General features: G+C 44.0%; 5 protein-coding genes across 7 annotated transcripts in view; 3 read left to right on the top strand and 2 right to left on the bottom strand.

Moving 5' to 3' along the window:
- The window catches only part of fra (neogenin protein frazzled), a 37,187-nt gene extending 31,674 nt beyond the window's left edge, over nt 1-5,513 (top strand). The window contains exons 3-10 of one of the 3 annotated variants that reach the window (XM_070212633.1): nt 49-682; nt 1,118-1,400; nt 1,466-1,675; nt 1,739-3,069; nt 3,127-3,374; nt 3,435-3,615; nt 4,264-4,397; nt 4,458-5,513. In XM_070212633.1, coding sequence (XP_070068734.1) covers nt 49-682; nt 1,118-1,400; nt 1,466-1,675; nt 1,739-3,069; nt 3,127-3,374; nt 3,435-3,615; nt 4,264-4,397; nt 4,458-4,687 — 3,251 coding nt within the window. In that variant the 3' untranslated portion in view covers nt 4,688-5,513. Of the gene's footprint in view, nt 1-21; nt 683-1,117; nt 1,401-1,465; nt 1,676-1,738; nt 3,070-3,126; nt 3,375-3,434; nt 3,616-4,263; nt 4,398-4,457 lie in introns of all 3 variants that reach the window. The other 2 variants (XM_070212634.1, XM_070212632.1) reach the window with 2 other exon arrangements.
- Nucleotides 3,664-4,213, top strand: LOC108065089 (uncharacterized). Its single transcript, XM_017152964.3, has one exon. It carries the CDS (start codon nt 3,752-3,754, stop codon nt 4,145-4,147), a length of 396 nt encoding a protein of 131 aa, XP_017008453.2. The 5' UTR covers nt 3,664-3,751; the 3' UTR covers nt 4,148-4,213.
- Nucleotides 5,514-5,781: 268 nt separating the features above from the next.
- LOC108065056 (uncharacterized) lies at nt 5,782-6,479 on the bottom strand. The gene is made up of 3 exons (XM_017152911.3): nt 6,240-6,479; nt 6,009-6,176; nt 5,782-5,951 (listed from the first exon to the last, which is right to left on the bottom strand). The coding sequence occupies exons 1-3, from the start codon at nt 6,477-6,479 to the stop codon at nt 5,802-5,804; spliced, it is 558 nt and encodes a 185-aa protein (XP_017008400.2). The 3' UTR covers nt 5,782-5,801.
- A 2,224-nt stretch (nt 6,480-8,703) lies between these two features.
- On the top strand, nt 8,704-11,867 carry Cyp301a1 (Probable cytochrome P450 301a1, mitochondrial). Its single transcript, XM_017153036.3, has 7 exons — nt 8,704-9,356; nt 9,901-10,051; nt 10,200-10,312; nt 10,367-10,560; nt 10,621-10,822; nt 10,879-11,044; nt 11,097-11,867. Exons 1-7 carry the CDS (start codon nt 9,094-9,096, stop codon nt 11,664-11,666), a joined length of 1,659 nt encoding a protein of 552 aa, XP_017008525.2. The 5' UTR covers nt 8,704-9,093; the 3' UTR covers nt 11,667-11,867.
- Nucleotides 11,668-12,543, bottom strand: Ak6 (adenylate kinase isoenzyme 6). The gene is made up of 3 exons (XM_017153037.3): nt 12,381-12,543; nt 12,168-12,319; nt 11,668-12,114 (listed from the first exon to the last, which is right to left on the bottom strand). The coding sequence occupies exons 1-3, from the start codon at nt 12,424-12,426 to the stop codon at nt 11,785-11,787; spliced, it is 528 nt and encodes a 175-aa protein (XP_017008526.2). The 5' UTR covers nt 12,427-12,543; the 3' UTR covers nt 11,668-11,784.
- Between the last annotated feature and the right edge of the window lie 273 nt (nt 12,544-12,816).

The following is a 12,816-nucleotide window of genomic DNA, read 5'->3' as shown; positions in this document are numbered from 1 at the left end:
CACCGAATCCCACTCCCAAAGTGAAAATCAAAAAACGAAAATCCCAAGGCCACTCGACCAAATCCCTCCAGACCTTTGACAACCTGACCAAGCGACGAAAGCCCTTCAATTCGGGTGAACAGCTGCGCACCAAGTCCGGTGGCAGTCTACCCTTTCCGGACGAGGACCTTGACGACCTTGACGACCCAGAGGACGCCAGTACGACGCGACTGAGGATTCCAGCCGGAAAGCTTCCCCACTTTGAGCAACCGCTTAACGATCGCCGGTTCAACATTCTCAACTCGGCGAGCATTCTGCCGCTGGAGAGCCAATCGAAGAGTTACGAGGACGACGACGACGACGACTATGACGATGACGATTTAGCTAACAAGGAGGCCCACATAGAGGCCTACAAGCAGGGCGGGAACGCACAGAAAATACTGGACTCCTGGCAGGCGGGCAAGAGCAAGAAATCCCAGCAGCAGCAAAAACAATCCCCTGCTTCCCCAGATTCCCCCGAACAGGATTCAGGTGTCAAGCCCCTGGACAGCGGACTCCAGGCCCGTTTGCCCAGTCAGCCCAGGGATCTGGTGGCGCAGATTGTGAAGTCCCGCTTCGTGACCCTTAGCTGGGTGGAACCCCTCCAGAACGCCGGCGATGTGGTCTACTACACTGTCTATTACAAGATGAACAACAGCGAGAGGTAAGTAGTAGTAGAAGGAAATCATAGCATTACCCGCATAATTGGCATCCGCTTCATTAACCAACAATTAGCGGAGGTTAACCCGGTTTGCATAGTTAGCCAATCGCCTAATGGCTTCCTCTCATCAGTCAAGCGGAAATGATTTCGCTTACGATTCAATCCAACCGACTGTCTGTCTGTCTGGCTGGCTTTCATCCTGTGGCCCATTCCTGGCCCCCACTTATTCAAGGAGTTCGTTCGTGTGCTGCTAACAAGATTAGATACTAGAAATATCTTATTTGTCGCGTTTTTCGAATATTTAAAGATTTATCTAGCATCGTTTACATTTTAGCGATTTTAAAAATTGTGAAATATTTATATAATGAAGAAATTAAACTTATTCTTGAATGAATAATAACCGATTTTCAATAACCAATTTTATAAACACATTTTCAGGGAGCAAAAAATGGTTACCAAGTCGCATGACGATCAACAGGTCAATATTCAATCGTTGCTGCCCGGCAGAACCTATCAGTTCCGAGTGGAGGCCAATACCAATTTCGGCAGCGGTGCATCCTCCGCCCCACTGGAAGTCAGCACCCAACCGGAGGTGAATATTGCGGGTCCGCCGCGCAGCTTTGAGGGATATGCCCGTAATCACAAGGAGATCTACGTGAAATGGGGAGAGCCCGCGGTGACCAATGGGGAGATACTCAAGTACCGCGTTTACTACTCAGAGGTAACATATGGAATACATTTTAATCCTTTAACATTTAGCTGATTCTTTGAAATATTTATTTCCAGAACGACAGTGGTGCTGATCTATATCACGATAGCACTGCTTTGGATGCCGTTCTTACTGAGCTGCGGCCCAACACTGATTACGTGATCTCGGTGGTGCCATTCAATCGAAATGGAATGGGCGATTCCTCTGCAGAAATCCGTGTAAAGACTTTTTCCTCCACGCCATCGGAACCGCCCAACAATGTTACTCTGGAGGTGACTAGTTCCAGCGTAAGTAGATACAGATATTACAAAACGAATACTTTAAACTTATGATTTACTTTACCCAACTAGTCCATCACCGTTCACTGGGAGCCGCCGGCAGAGGAAGATCGCAATGGACAGATTACTGGCTACAAGATTCGTTATCGCAAGTACAAGGATGCGCCGCAGGTGAAGAGTACTCCTGCCAACATTCGTTATTTCGAGCTAAGCAGCTTGGACCGCAATGCCGAGTACCAAGTAAAGATTGCGGCCATGACGGTGAACGGATCGGGACCTTTTACGGAATGGTATCGCGCCAACACACTGGAGAACGATCTCGACGAAACGCAGGTGCCGGGCAAACCAGTTTGGATCAACATTCAGCCCGGAGCCAACAATATTGCCCTGCATTGGGGTCCACCACATCATCCGGAAATCAAGATACGCAACTACGTGCTGGGCTGGGGTCGTGGAATTCCCGATGAGAACACAATCGAGCTGAAGGAGACGGAACGCTATCATGTGCTAAAGAATCTGGAATCGAATATGGACTACGTTGTTTCGCTGAGGGCACGAAATGTGAAGGGCGACGGTCCACCTATTTATGACAACATCAAGACACGCGACGAGGAGCCCGTGGACGCACCCACGCCGCTTGAGGTTCCCGTGGGTCTGCGAGCCATCACCATGTCCAGCTCCTCCATTGTGGTCTACTGGATTGACACCATGCTGAACAAGAACCAGCATGTGACCGACAATCGCCACTACACGGTAAGCTACGGCATCACGGGATCCAATCGCTATCGCTACCACAACACCACGGATCTCAATTGCATGATTAATGACCTGCGACCCAATACGCAGTACGAGTTTGCAGTGAAAGTGGTCAAGGGACGCAGGGAGTCGTCCTGGTCGATGTCCGTGCTGAATAGTACGTATCAGAATGTACCGGTCACCCCACCGCGGGAGGTTTCAGTTCGCTTGGATGAGATGAATCCACCCAGTGTGATCATCCAGTGGATCCCGCCAAAGCACACCGTGGGCCAGATCACCGGATACAATATCTACTACACCACGGACACCACGAAGAGAGATCGCGACTGGTCAGTTGAAGCCTTCGCCGGCGAGGAGACCATGATGATGCTCCCGAACCTTAAACCCTACACTACGTACTACTTTAAAGTTCAGGCGAGAACTACCAAGGGCAATAACAATGCTCCCTTCTCGGCTCTGGTATCGTACACCACCAGTGCAGCGGTTATCATGCAGGAGGCCGACACCATAGCCAAGGGAATCGACAACGAGAAGCTGCTATACATTATCATTGCTGCTACAGCTGTCGTTCTACTGGTGGTGCTCTTGGGCGTTCTGATGCTGTGCCGGCGCAAGCCTCAATCCTCGCCAGAACACACAAAGAAGAGGTCCGTTCTCCTAACCACTATTTTATATAAATTTTCTAAACTTTAAACATTTTACAGCTACCAAAAGAACAATGTGGGCGTTCCCAAGCCACCGGATCTATGGATACACCATGATCAGATGGAGCTCAAAAACATAGACAAGGGCTTGCACACAGTGACGCCTGTCTGCAGCGATGGAGCCTCCAGCAGTGGTGCTCTCACCCTGCCACGATCAGTGGTGCACAGCGAGTACGAGGTGGAGACGCCGGTGCCAGGTCATGTGACCAATTCGCTGGACAAGCGATCCTATGTGCCAGGATATATGAGTGAGTAGCAGCTAGTGAGTGAAAGTTATTGAAACATAAGCTATAACCATATTTTTACAGGCACCTCAATGAACGGAACGATGGAGCGACCTCAGTACCCGCGCACCCAGTACAGCCACCAGAATCGATCCCACATGACCATGGAGGCGGGTCTCTCCCAGCAGAGCCTAACCCAGCCGCAGAGCAACTCCATGGCTCAGACACCGGAGCATCCTTATGGCGGCTACGACGCCAACTTCTGGTGAGCAAAGTGGGCGGTGTTTTTGTTAGGCTTTTCGGTGTTAAATCTCCCATTTCGGTGCTAGAAATTGTACAAAATTCCCAGATAAATTGCCCTAGTTTTTAATCTTTGCTGCGAACAAAACAAGGAGACGAGAATGTGCTCGCGGACGCGTTGGGGACGAATCGATCCCAGTGTACAGGTCAATCTGCCGTATGGACCGTCGAGCAGGGTGATCAAGCTGAATAACAAAACGCTACCGCGGCGCGTTGAACAGCAGCTCCTACTGATGGCCTCGCCCTCGCCGTTCCTCAACTTCATGAACAAGTTCCGCTTGGACGAGATCCTGATCAACCACCAGTACAAGGGCGTCTACAGCATGCGCACAGCGGCGACCATCACCGAGCTGGCCAACTACACATGGAACGTGATGTCCGTCTCTGATCGCCAGCCGTATATCCGGCTGGCCCGGAAGGCGCAGCAGATTCAGCAAGCTCGAAAGCTGCGCTTTTTAGGCACCAGCAATCGGCCGGTGATTAAGAGGGGTTCTTAGTGTACCATTGTTGTTTGAAGCAGTCTTGGCCCTTGTTTAGTAGCATATAGAAAATTGTTTTAAATAAATAGTGAATCTCCTAATAAGCGGCCTTGTTTTTTGCCTATTTATTTCAGCAACGGCGCAAGCGGAGCTGCTGGCAATGGCTGTGTGTCTACCATTGAGAGTTCCAAGCGAGGGCATCCTCTGAAGAGTTTCAGTGTGCCGGGTCCACCGCCCACTGGCGGAGCCACGCCCATTAACAAGCATAGTGAGTATAGTAAAAAGTTCGTTTTTTTACAAATTAATAATCTTAAATTTATTTATACAGCTCCCGCCGTCACAATACGTCCACAAAACCAATCGCCATACAAGAAGCCATCGTTCTCGGCTGCCACGCCCAACCGCCTCCAGGGCGGTGGCTCGGTGGTCCACTCAACCGATGAGATTCAAAGACTTGCCCCCAGCACATCCACCGAGGAGCTTAACCAGGAAATGGCCAATCTGGAGGGCCTCATGAAGGATCTGAGCGCCATAACGGCCAACGAATTCGAGTGTTAACACTGAAGCCGCCTTAAAAATGTCCGGCTGGCTGAAAGTATTAGTCGTCAAACAATGGATGTTACTTGTTTTTTAGTTTCTGTTTTATATTATTGATTTAACTCGAATTTGTGAACTGCATTGAACCGACTTGAATTGGGTGGCCCTCCGGAGAGGTCCTTTTAGTTTTAGTTAATCAAATGTGCGATATATAAATGACCGAAAAGAACTGTAAATACGAACGACGCCGCCATATAAATTTTTAAGCCTAGATACACACATTCATACCTATAAATATAACTTAAGAATAGTTAATTATCGGATAAGGGAGGTGTAAAAACGAGGACAGAAAACAGAGTAAAGAATTGGAGGAACAGCGTTTATTGTGCAGGATCTGTCTCTAAACTGTCACGCGACATTTCGTATTTATCACTCTGCATCATCTTAATTTAATCCGCCAGCGAAAGCGGATAGTCTAAGTCTACATACATATGCCATTCTATATTCATATGCATACAGCATCTAAGCTAAGTTTCATACTAGTAAAGACCCTAAGAACGTAACTTTTATGCTATTATAACCCCAACAAACAATCAAAACAATTCGATATATACTTGCCTCTTAAAGTGTTCTTTTATCATTTTTTTTACATCAATCAATACGCATGAGTTTGATACGTGCCATTTCAATGATTCGTCGCCAATCCCACAAAACTACTTAAGCTATAAAGTCAAGTTCTAGACTGTAAGCCAGCAAAGCATTTACGATTTAAACTATACTATTATTAAGGGTGGTATGACATTGTCTGTTTTACCACGCAATAAATAAATTAAACTTTTTGAGAAGATTTTGGTGTGTTCAAAGTTTTTATTGCCATGAAAGTTTACTATTTTTATGCGTTGTTCATCGAAAATCACTGTATTCAACATTGCTTTGCACAACAATCTCATTCGACTCAGCAAAACATTGCAAACAATCCCAAATGCACAAAGATGGCATTTGAAAATTGTGAAAGTTTTATTGTATTAAACGTAACCTTTGTAATCAAAAGAAAATTGCTAAATATATAAAGAATATGTGGAAATGAATTCTCACTGTGATTTATTTAAAATGGTTTATTTGCATTACAAACACTTTATTCTTCTCTTTCAAGAAACATCGTTACCTGAACCCTCCAAACTTTGTAGGTGGCAAAACGCAATTGTATTTTATAGACGCCTTGCGGAAGGGGAAGAGTTTTTAGAAAATCATCCGAAAATTCTAGATTATCCAAAATGATGTCATGCTGTAAGGACATATCAAAATTACACTTTTCTGATCATTTCTAAGTTTTTAAACTTACATTGTACGGACAGGAGTGATTTAAATTGGACCGGGTCATGACGGCATTAATTACAAGTCCTTCGAATGACAAAAAATTGTTCCTTCCTAAAAGTTGGCAGAAATCTGTACTGATATTGTACAGAAACGGACGAAACCCATTGTAGCGCCGATAAATAGACCAATTTATCTGAGGCAATAATCAAATATATTGCCAAAAGAAGTTGAGATTAATTTGAGTTGGGGAACTTACCCATGAGTTGTTTATAGGCAGTTCAAACAGCTTTAGGTAAAAATCGGCAGCAACTCGACCTCTTCCAAGCAAATTAAGTTTACATTTTTTAAATTTTGCGTACGATTCGTTATAGGATTCGCAAAGCATGTTGGTAAATCTTGATTTTGACCGTCCGCACTCGCTTCTCAAATTCGAGCTCAACAAAATAGCGGCTGTTATTGTTATTAGAAGGCATTTCACGGATAAATGTGACACCATTATTGCAGAACGACTATTACAATCTGTTTAAAAATATTTATGCTACCAATTCTGCCACCACTTAACCTCCGATCTGGAAATCATTAGCTAAAGCTCATTGATTTCGTTTGTGTCGCAAAAAAATATAATTATAATCAGGGTGTAATATTTGGTAATAGTCATTACTGCAAATCGGTTGGTACAATTTGTAATGTCAATATTATATTGATTTTATGATTGCTTCGCGCGTTTCATTCGAAGCTTTTAGTATACTTTTAGGCATTTTTATTTTAAAATTTTGAAAATTTTGAGCTACTGGTAAACTATTTGTCAACATTATATATCTTGAGTTGATTAAGAATTTCTTATTGTGATCCATAAGAAAAAAATTTAAGTTGTTCGTAATAACTGAACATTATTTGTGTTAAGCATTAAAAATCCTTGAGATGGAACAATAACCTTATTATTGTTCCCAGCAGTCAAGCATTCTCAAATCATTGAGTTATCCAACCGCAGTGATGACGTAAATGTTTGGGGCGGCATTAGCATTTTCTTATCACCATATTTGTAGTCTTCGTTTTAACTTCAACCGAAATATATTTTTTAGTGCTCAATTTAAACTCAGCTTGAGTGGTTCTATTTGTTAAAGTGCACATCAGCGCTGTTATTTATTTATTTTGTAAAGTTTTTGCGACAGTGAAATGTGAAATATATAAAAAATAACGATTTTGTTTATAATTTTTTTATTATTTTTTTTTGTTATGTTTTTAAGGTTGAATGTGGGAAGCACTGAGCCTCAGCCGCACTTGGTAAGCTTGCATATCCGAAACTTTAAGAAACCCTGGCTAGAAAACTTCAACCAAATTCTGGAGGGCTTATCTCTTGCTGATATGAGAAATAAAATGGAATTTTATTCAAGCTAAGCACACCACTTAAAAACGGTAGCAGGCTTGCCGGAGGCCGTAGATACTTATACGTATCTCCCGCCTCCGGCAAACCAGCTACAGTTTTTAAGTTATATTTGGGACAACACGGCATGCTTAACAGCGAGCAGAACAGCATTGTCCTTCAGATGGACAACACTCGTTAAAATTTATATAAATACAAAAGATACTGAAGTCGATGCTTAAATTAATATACCTTTTAATTTTAATTATACAAAATATTGCAACTGCCAAATTTACCAACATACTTGTACCGTTAATTTTAAAGATATTGCTCACAATATAAATTAAGCAAATTTTTTATGTGTACGTTACAATTTTAGAATAAATCAGCCATAATTTAAATTAAAAACAAGAGAGAACGCTATAGTCGGGTTCGTGTCCCGACTATCTAATACCCGTCACTCAGCTAAAGGGAGTGCGAACGCTGTGTCGGGTTGGTGTCCCGACTAATAATCGTAACTCAGCTAAAGGGAGTGCGAGGGAGATAGATATATGTTGACAATTTATAAAGCGTATAACTTTTTAATGAATGGTCCGATTTGAAAAATGTCTTCTACATTTTGATAGGTATAAATATACACAACAAAATTGCATTTCTACTTCTCGGAAATCTTTAAAGATGTGGGCGCAGGACCAATTTTAAAATCGTTAGTGGGCGATTGTGGGCGTTAGAGGGGGCGTGGCGCTCGGCTAAAATAAACTTGCGCTGCGTAGGAAGCCAAAGAATATGTGTGGGAAATCTCAACCTTCTAGCTTTTGTAGTTTCTGAGATCTCAGCGTTCATACAGACAGACAGACGGACAGACGGACAGACGGACAGACGGACATGGCTAGATCGACTCGGCTAGTGACCCTGATCAAGAATATATATACTTTATGGGGTCGGAAACGCTTCCTTCTAGCTGTTACATACTTTTGCACGAATCTAGTATACCCTTTTACTCTACGAGTAACGGGTATAACTATCTTTATTCTCGGCCTTGTAGATGAGTCCCCCATTTTAACACTATTACTACGAGAAAACTTGGAAATAGTACAAGTTTTTTGCCATTAATCCTAAATCCTAATTTTCCTCAAAAAAAAGAGTATTTGGTTCTGTTGCCACAATAAGGTGACTGGGGAAGCAATTTAAAGTCCATTCATGCAACTTTATCATCGTTTTTATTGGTTTGTGTACATTTTTTTAAAATACGTAACTAAGGTTGCTCCCCTTAAAATGCCATATCTCAGAATATAATTGTATGACAGCTGTCAAATTTCGTTTTTTCAAATATTGATTTCAAAAGACTTAACTCTGGGAACAATAAAATATGTAAATAGGTTTTGAGGAGAGTTCAAAATATTCTCCACAGATAATATCAGAATATTGTTAGTACAATTATTGAAAGCGAAAAGCCTAAGCCTAAGAGCACTGAGCACTTTCTCTGTTAAAGCCGCGAAGAGAGCCGGCCAAAGACCACCAAAACGTGTAGCTTGTTTGGATCGCTGGAGCTCGAGCCGCCAGTAGTTTGTGCCAGGCAGCCGTTCAGTGTGGAACTTGATTGCGGTTCCCGCTAGAAGCCAGTTTCATTGCCCCGCGGATCTCAGTGTGTCAACGTCAACAGAAGACAATTGGAAATCGAGGCTTACGGCCAGTGAAATCTGATTTGAATTTAAATCAGTTACGGCTTTTGTCGACTCTGAACAAAATGAACAAGCTTCCCATGAAAGCGTGGCGTTCCACAGCCTCAACTACCAATCTGCGACGAAGTGTGTCCAAGATTGGTGGGGCAGGTTCCAGGCGCTTGGAGAGCCGCGAAAGCTCCACGGGCGTGGCCACTTGTCCTCATCTGGCGGATCCGGAGGAAGCCAGTGCCCCGCGAATACACTCCACATCCGAATGGCAGAATGCCCTGCCCTACAATCAGATACCCGGACCGAAACCCATCCCCATTCTGGGAAACACCTGGAGGTAACCGAAACCGAATACCGCAAACCGAAACCAATCGAAAACGAAAGACTGAAGACACAAACTCGTTCGCTTTCTCCCAGCGAACTGCACTTGCAATAAAACCAAACACTCTCCGTTTCACTTGACCCAATTAACTTGGCCAGCTTGTTCGACACTCATTGAATTAGCCGCGATGATGAAGTTCGTATTTACCGCCGTTTATTTGTTTGGATCTTGTGCAAAAACACGCAATCCCAGCTTGTTTTCCTCCCCTCCTCAACGATGATGTATGCTAACTAAATATATTTAGACGGCTGTAAAGCCTAACGATTCTTGTTAAATGTGCGTGCTGGATTCCAGCAATTTACACCTGTCTAATCGACAGCACGTCATCCAGTTAATTAGCGTTCAATTAGCGTTGAATTCAAGGTCGCCCTAATAACGTGTGAAATTTTGCTGCACGCTGACGAATTTTGCTCACAAATCATATTTTTGCGCCTTTGGAAAAAGTCAATGCATCTTTCATTGTCATAGAGATTTGTTTAACCTTGACTACTCCACACAGATTGATGCCAATAATTGGTCAATACACCATCTCCGATGTGGCGAAAATATCATCGCTGCTGCACGATCGTTATGGCAGAATTGTGCGCTTTGGAGGTCTCATAGGAAGGCCCGATCTTTTGTTCATCTACGATGCCGACGAAATTGAAAAGGTAAGCTTTGATGGCACGCCAGTGGCTTGGGACTTTCCGCTTGACCAGCGAACCACGAAGGCACCAAGCCATTACACACATTTCTGGCACCGTACAAATTGCTCACAGTTGTCGGATATTAAGCTATGGTAATTTGATAAATTTTCAGTGCTACCGAAGCGAGGGGCCCACTCCCTTCCGTCCCTCGATGCCCAGTTTGGTCAAGTACAAGAGCGTGGTGCGCAAGGATTTCTTCGGGGAGCTTGGCGGCGTGGTCGGAGTGTAGGTGGATTCTTGTAATTTCTTGAATTTGTAATTTATTTGGAACCCATTCAGGCACGGAGAACCCTGGCGAGAGTTCCGCTCGCGTGTCCAGAAGCCCGTTTTGCAGTTGTCCACCATCCGGCGATACTTACAGCCCCTGGAGGTCATCACCGAAGATTTCCTGCAGCGCTGCGAGAACCTGCTGGACGAAAACGAAGAGCTGCCCGAAGATTTCGACAATGAGATTCACAAATGGTCCTTGGAGTGTAATTATAAATTGTAAAAACCTTTTAAAAGACATTCGAGACAGAATATCTAATCACCAGGCATTGGTCGCGTCGCCCTGGACACTCGTTTGGGCTGCCTGGAGTCGAATCTTAAGCCAGATTCGGAGCCCCAGCAAATCATTGATGCCGCCAAGTACGCCCTGCGCAATGTGGCCACTTTGGAGCTAAAAGCTCCCTATTGGCGCTACGTTCCCACGCCCCTGTGGACGCGCTATGTGAAGAACATGAACTTTTTTGTGGGGTAATTACACTCCAATAACCTTTGATCTACAAACACTAATTTCCGCTGTATTTAAGGGTCTGCATGAAATACATTCAGAGTGCCACCGAGAGACTGAAGACCCAAGATCCCAGCCTGCGTAGTGGCGAGCCTTCGCTGGTGGAAAAGGTGATCCTGTCGGAGAAGGACGAAAAGATAGCCACCATAATGGCTCTCGATTTGATTCTAGTCGGAATAGATACAGTAAGTTCAAATGGATCAAAGACTACTGATATAAACTCTAATTAATTGTCAGATATCCATGGCCGTTTGCTCCATGCTGTACCAACTGGCCACTCGCCCAGCGGAGCAGCAAAAGGTTCACGAGGAGCTGAAGCGACTGCTGCCGGATCCCAACACACCACTCACAATCCCGCTGCTCGATCAGATGCACCACCTGAAGGCCTTCATCAAGGAGGTGTTCCGCATGTACAGCACGGTGATTGGAAACGGACGAACTCTGATGGAGGACAGTGTGATCTGTGGCTACCAGGTGCCCAAGGGCGTCCAGGCGGTCTTTCCCACAATTGTCACGGGTAACATGGAGGAGTATGTGACGGATGCGGCCGCTTTCCGGCCGGAAAGATGGTTGAAACCACAGCATGGCGGAACTCCGGGCAAACTGCATCCGTTCGCCTCGCTGCCCTACGGCTATGGAGCTCGGATGTGTCTGGGTCGTCGCTTCGCCGATCTGGAGATGCAAATACTGCTGGCCAAGCTTCTGCGAAACTACAAGCTGGAGTACAACCACAAGCCGCTGGACTACGCAGTCACTTTCATGTATGCCCCGGATGGACCGCTCCGGTTTAAGATGACGCGAGTTTAGGTTGTAGATTTAAGATTACGATTTTATACACTCTCTTTGTTGTAAATAATAGTTAATTTACATACAAACTCTGAAGCTTTTATACATAAGATTAAAAAAGAACTAACAAATGCGGCTTTCATTTCCTTTTCCACATACGATACCAGTTTTTCACAGTCTTCAGACTCTGATGGGCATCTGCCTTTGTTTCGCCCTTCAGTTGGAATACTATATCCGATTTGTAGGAGTCGCGGGCCTCTTCCAGAATGGTCCCAAATATCTCGCACTGAATATTCGATGTGAGCTTCTTTTCGTTGTAGTTGCGATCCTTGAGGCGATCGTAGAGCGTCTTATTGGGACAGGTGACCACGAAGACGGCCTGAAACCAGCGCTCTGGGAAGAAATCACAGCCATGGTATTCGACGATGTTGCCGCCCTTCGCCATCAGGGGCTCCAAGTGGTCCATCAGCTGAACAATACAATAGAGTTACTTAAATGTTAGATAATGGGATTCTGACCCACCTTTTCTTCGTCCAAAATGGGACAGTCGTACTCCTCGTCATATTCCTCCACAAACTCATTTTCCTTGGCGATCTTGGAGCAGTCCAGCCACTCGAACTTTAGTTGGGCGGACAGGCGTTCGCATAAATAAGATTTTCCAGCCCCGGGAGTGCCTGAAATTTAATTAAAAATTATAAAAAACACAAACATTACAAGAGGACCATCGAATCGCACCTGTTATTAATATGTTTGGCTTGGCATCTGGTGCTAGTTCAGACATCTCGTTTATTTATCAGTCGATGGTGCTCTTAAATAGACTCTTAATAATGCTAATATTGGTAAAAACTCCTGATTTCTTTTTAAAAGGCCAACACGTGAAATTGTTTATATTTTCTATGGGCAATGGTGCTGCCAACTTGTTTTCTTTTTGTGTACCAGCAGAGTTGCCACTGTGCCCGATTGGAGCTACCTGACTATTTCTTTGGCGCAAAAAAGCTAAATGTATTTAAAAATTACATTTTTTTTTTTCAAAATTTGGAAAACTAATTCAAAATTGCCTCTTTTATTTTTTGTCCAAATAAATAATATGCATGCTGTTTTGGCACAAAAAAAAACACATTTTTTTAAATTGGTAACTAGACTTGGTTATTAATTTATAAGAAAATTTTTA

Source organism: Drosophila takahashii, chromosome 2R (genome assembly GCF_030179915.1).
Source record: "Drosophila takahashii strain IR98-3 E-12201 chromosome 2R, DtakHiC1v2, whole genome shotgun sequence".
In the NCBI taxonomy this organism is placed as follows: Eukaryota; Metazoa; Arthropoda; class Insecta; order Diptera; family Drosophilidae; genus Drosophila; species Drosophila takahashii.
The sequence above is the reverse complement of the archived record's forward strand: the minus strand, read 5'-3'. Positions and strand labels throughout refer to the sequence as shown.

Coding starts and splice junctions, on each gene's coding strand:
- LOC108065089 (XM_017152964.3), top strand. CDS start 3,752: ATGTGCTCGCGGACGCGTTGGGGACGAATCGATCCCAGTGTACAGGTC.
- LOC108065056 (XM_017152911.3), bottom strand. CDS start 6,479: ATGGTGTCACATTTATCCGTGAAATGCCTTCTAATAACAATAACAGCC. Junction 6,177..6,239: donor TGCCTATAAACAACTCATGG/GTAAGTTCCCCA, acceptor TTATTGCCTCAG/ATAAATTGGTCTATTTATCG. Junction 5,952..6,008: donor ATCACTCCTGTCCGTACAAT/GTAAGTTTAAAA, acceptor ATGTCCTTACAG/CATGACATCATTTTGGATAA.
- Cyp301a1 (XM_017153036.3), top strand. CDS start 9,094: ATGAACAAGCTTCCCATGAAAGCGTGGCGTTCCACAGCCTCAACTACC. Junction 10,052..10,199: donor ATGCCGACGAAATTGAAAAG/GTAAGCTTTGAT, acceptor ATAAATTTTCAG/TGCTACCGAAGCGAGGGGCC. Junction 11,045..11,096: donor TTCTAGTCGGAATAGATACA/GTAAGTTCAAAT, acceptor ATTAATTGTCAG/ATATCCATGGCCGTTTGCTC.
- Ak6 (XM_017153037.3), bottom strand. CDS start 12,426: ATGTCTGAACTAGCACCAGATGCCAAGCCAAACATATTAATAACAG. Junction 12,320..12,380: donor GCCAAACATATTAATAACAG/GTGCGATTCGAT, acceptor ATTAAATTTCAG/GCACTCCCGGGGCTGGAAAA. Junction 12,115..12,167: donor CCATTTTGGACGAAGAAAAG/GTGGGTCAGAAT, acceptor TGTATTGTTCAG/CTGATGGACCACTTGGAGCC.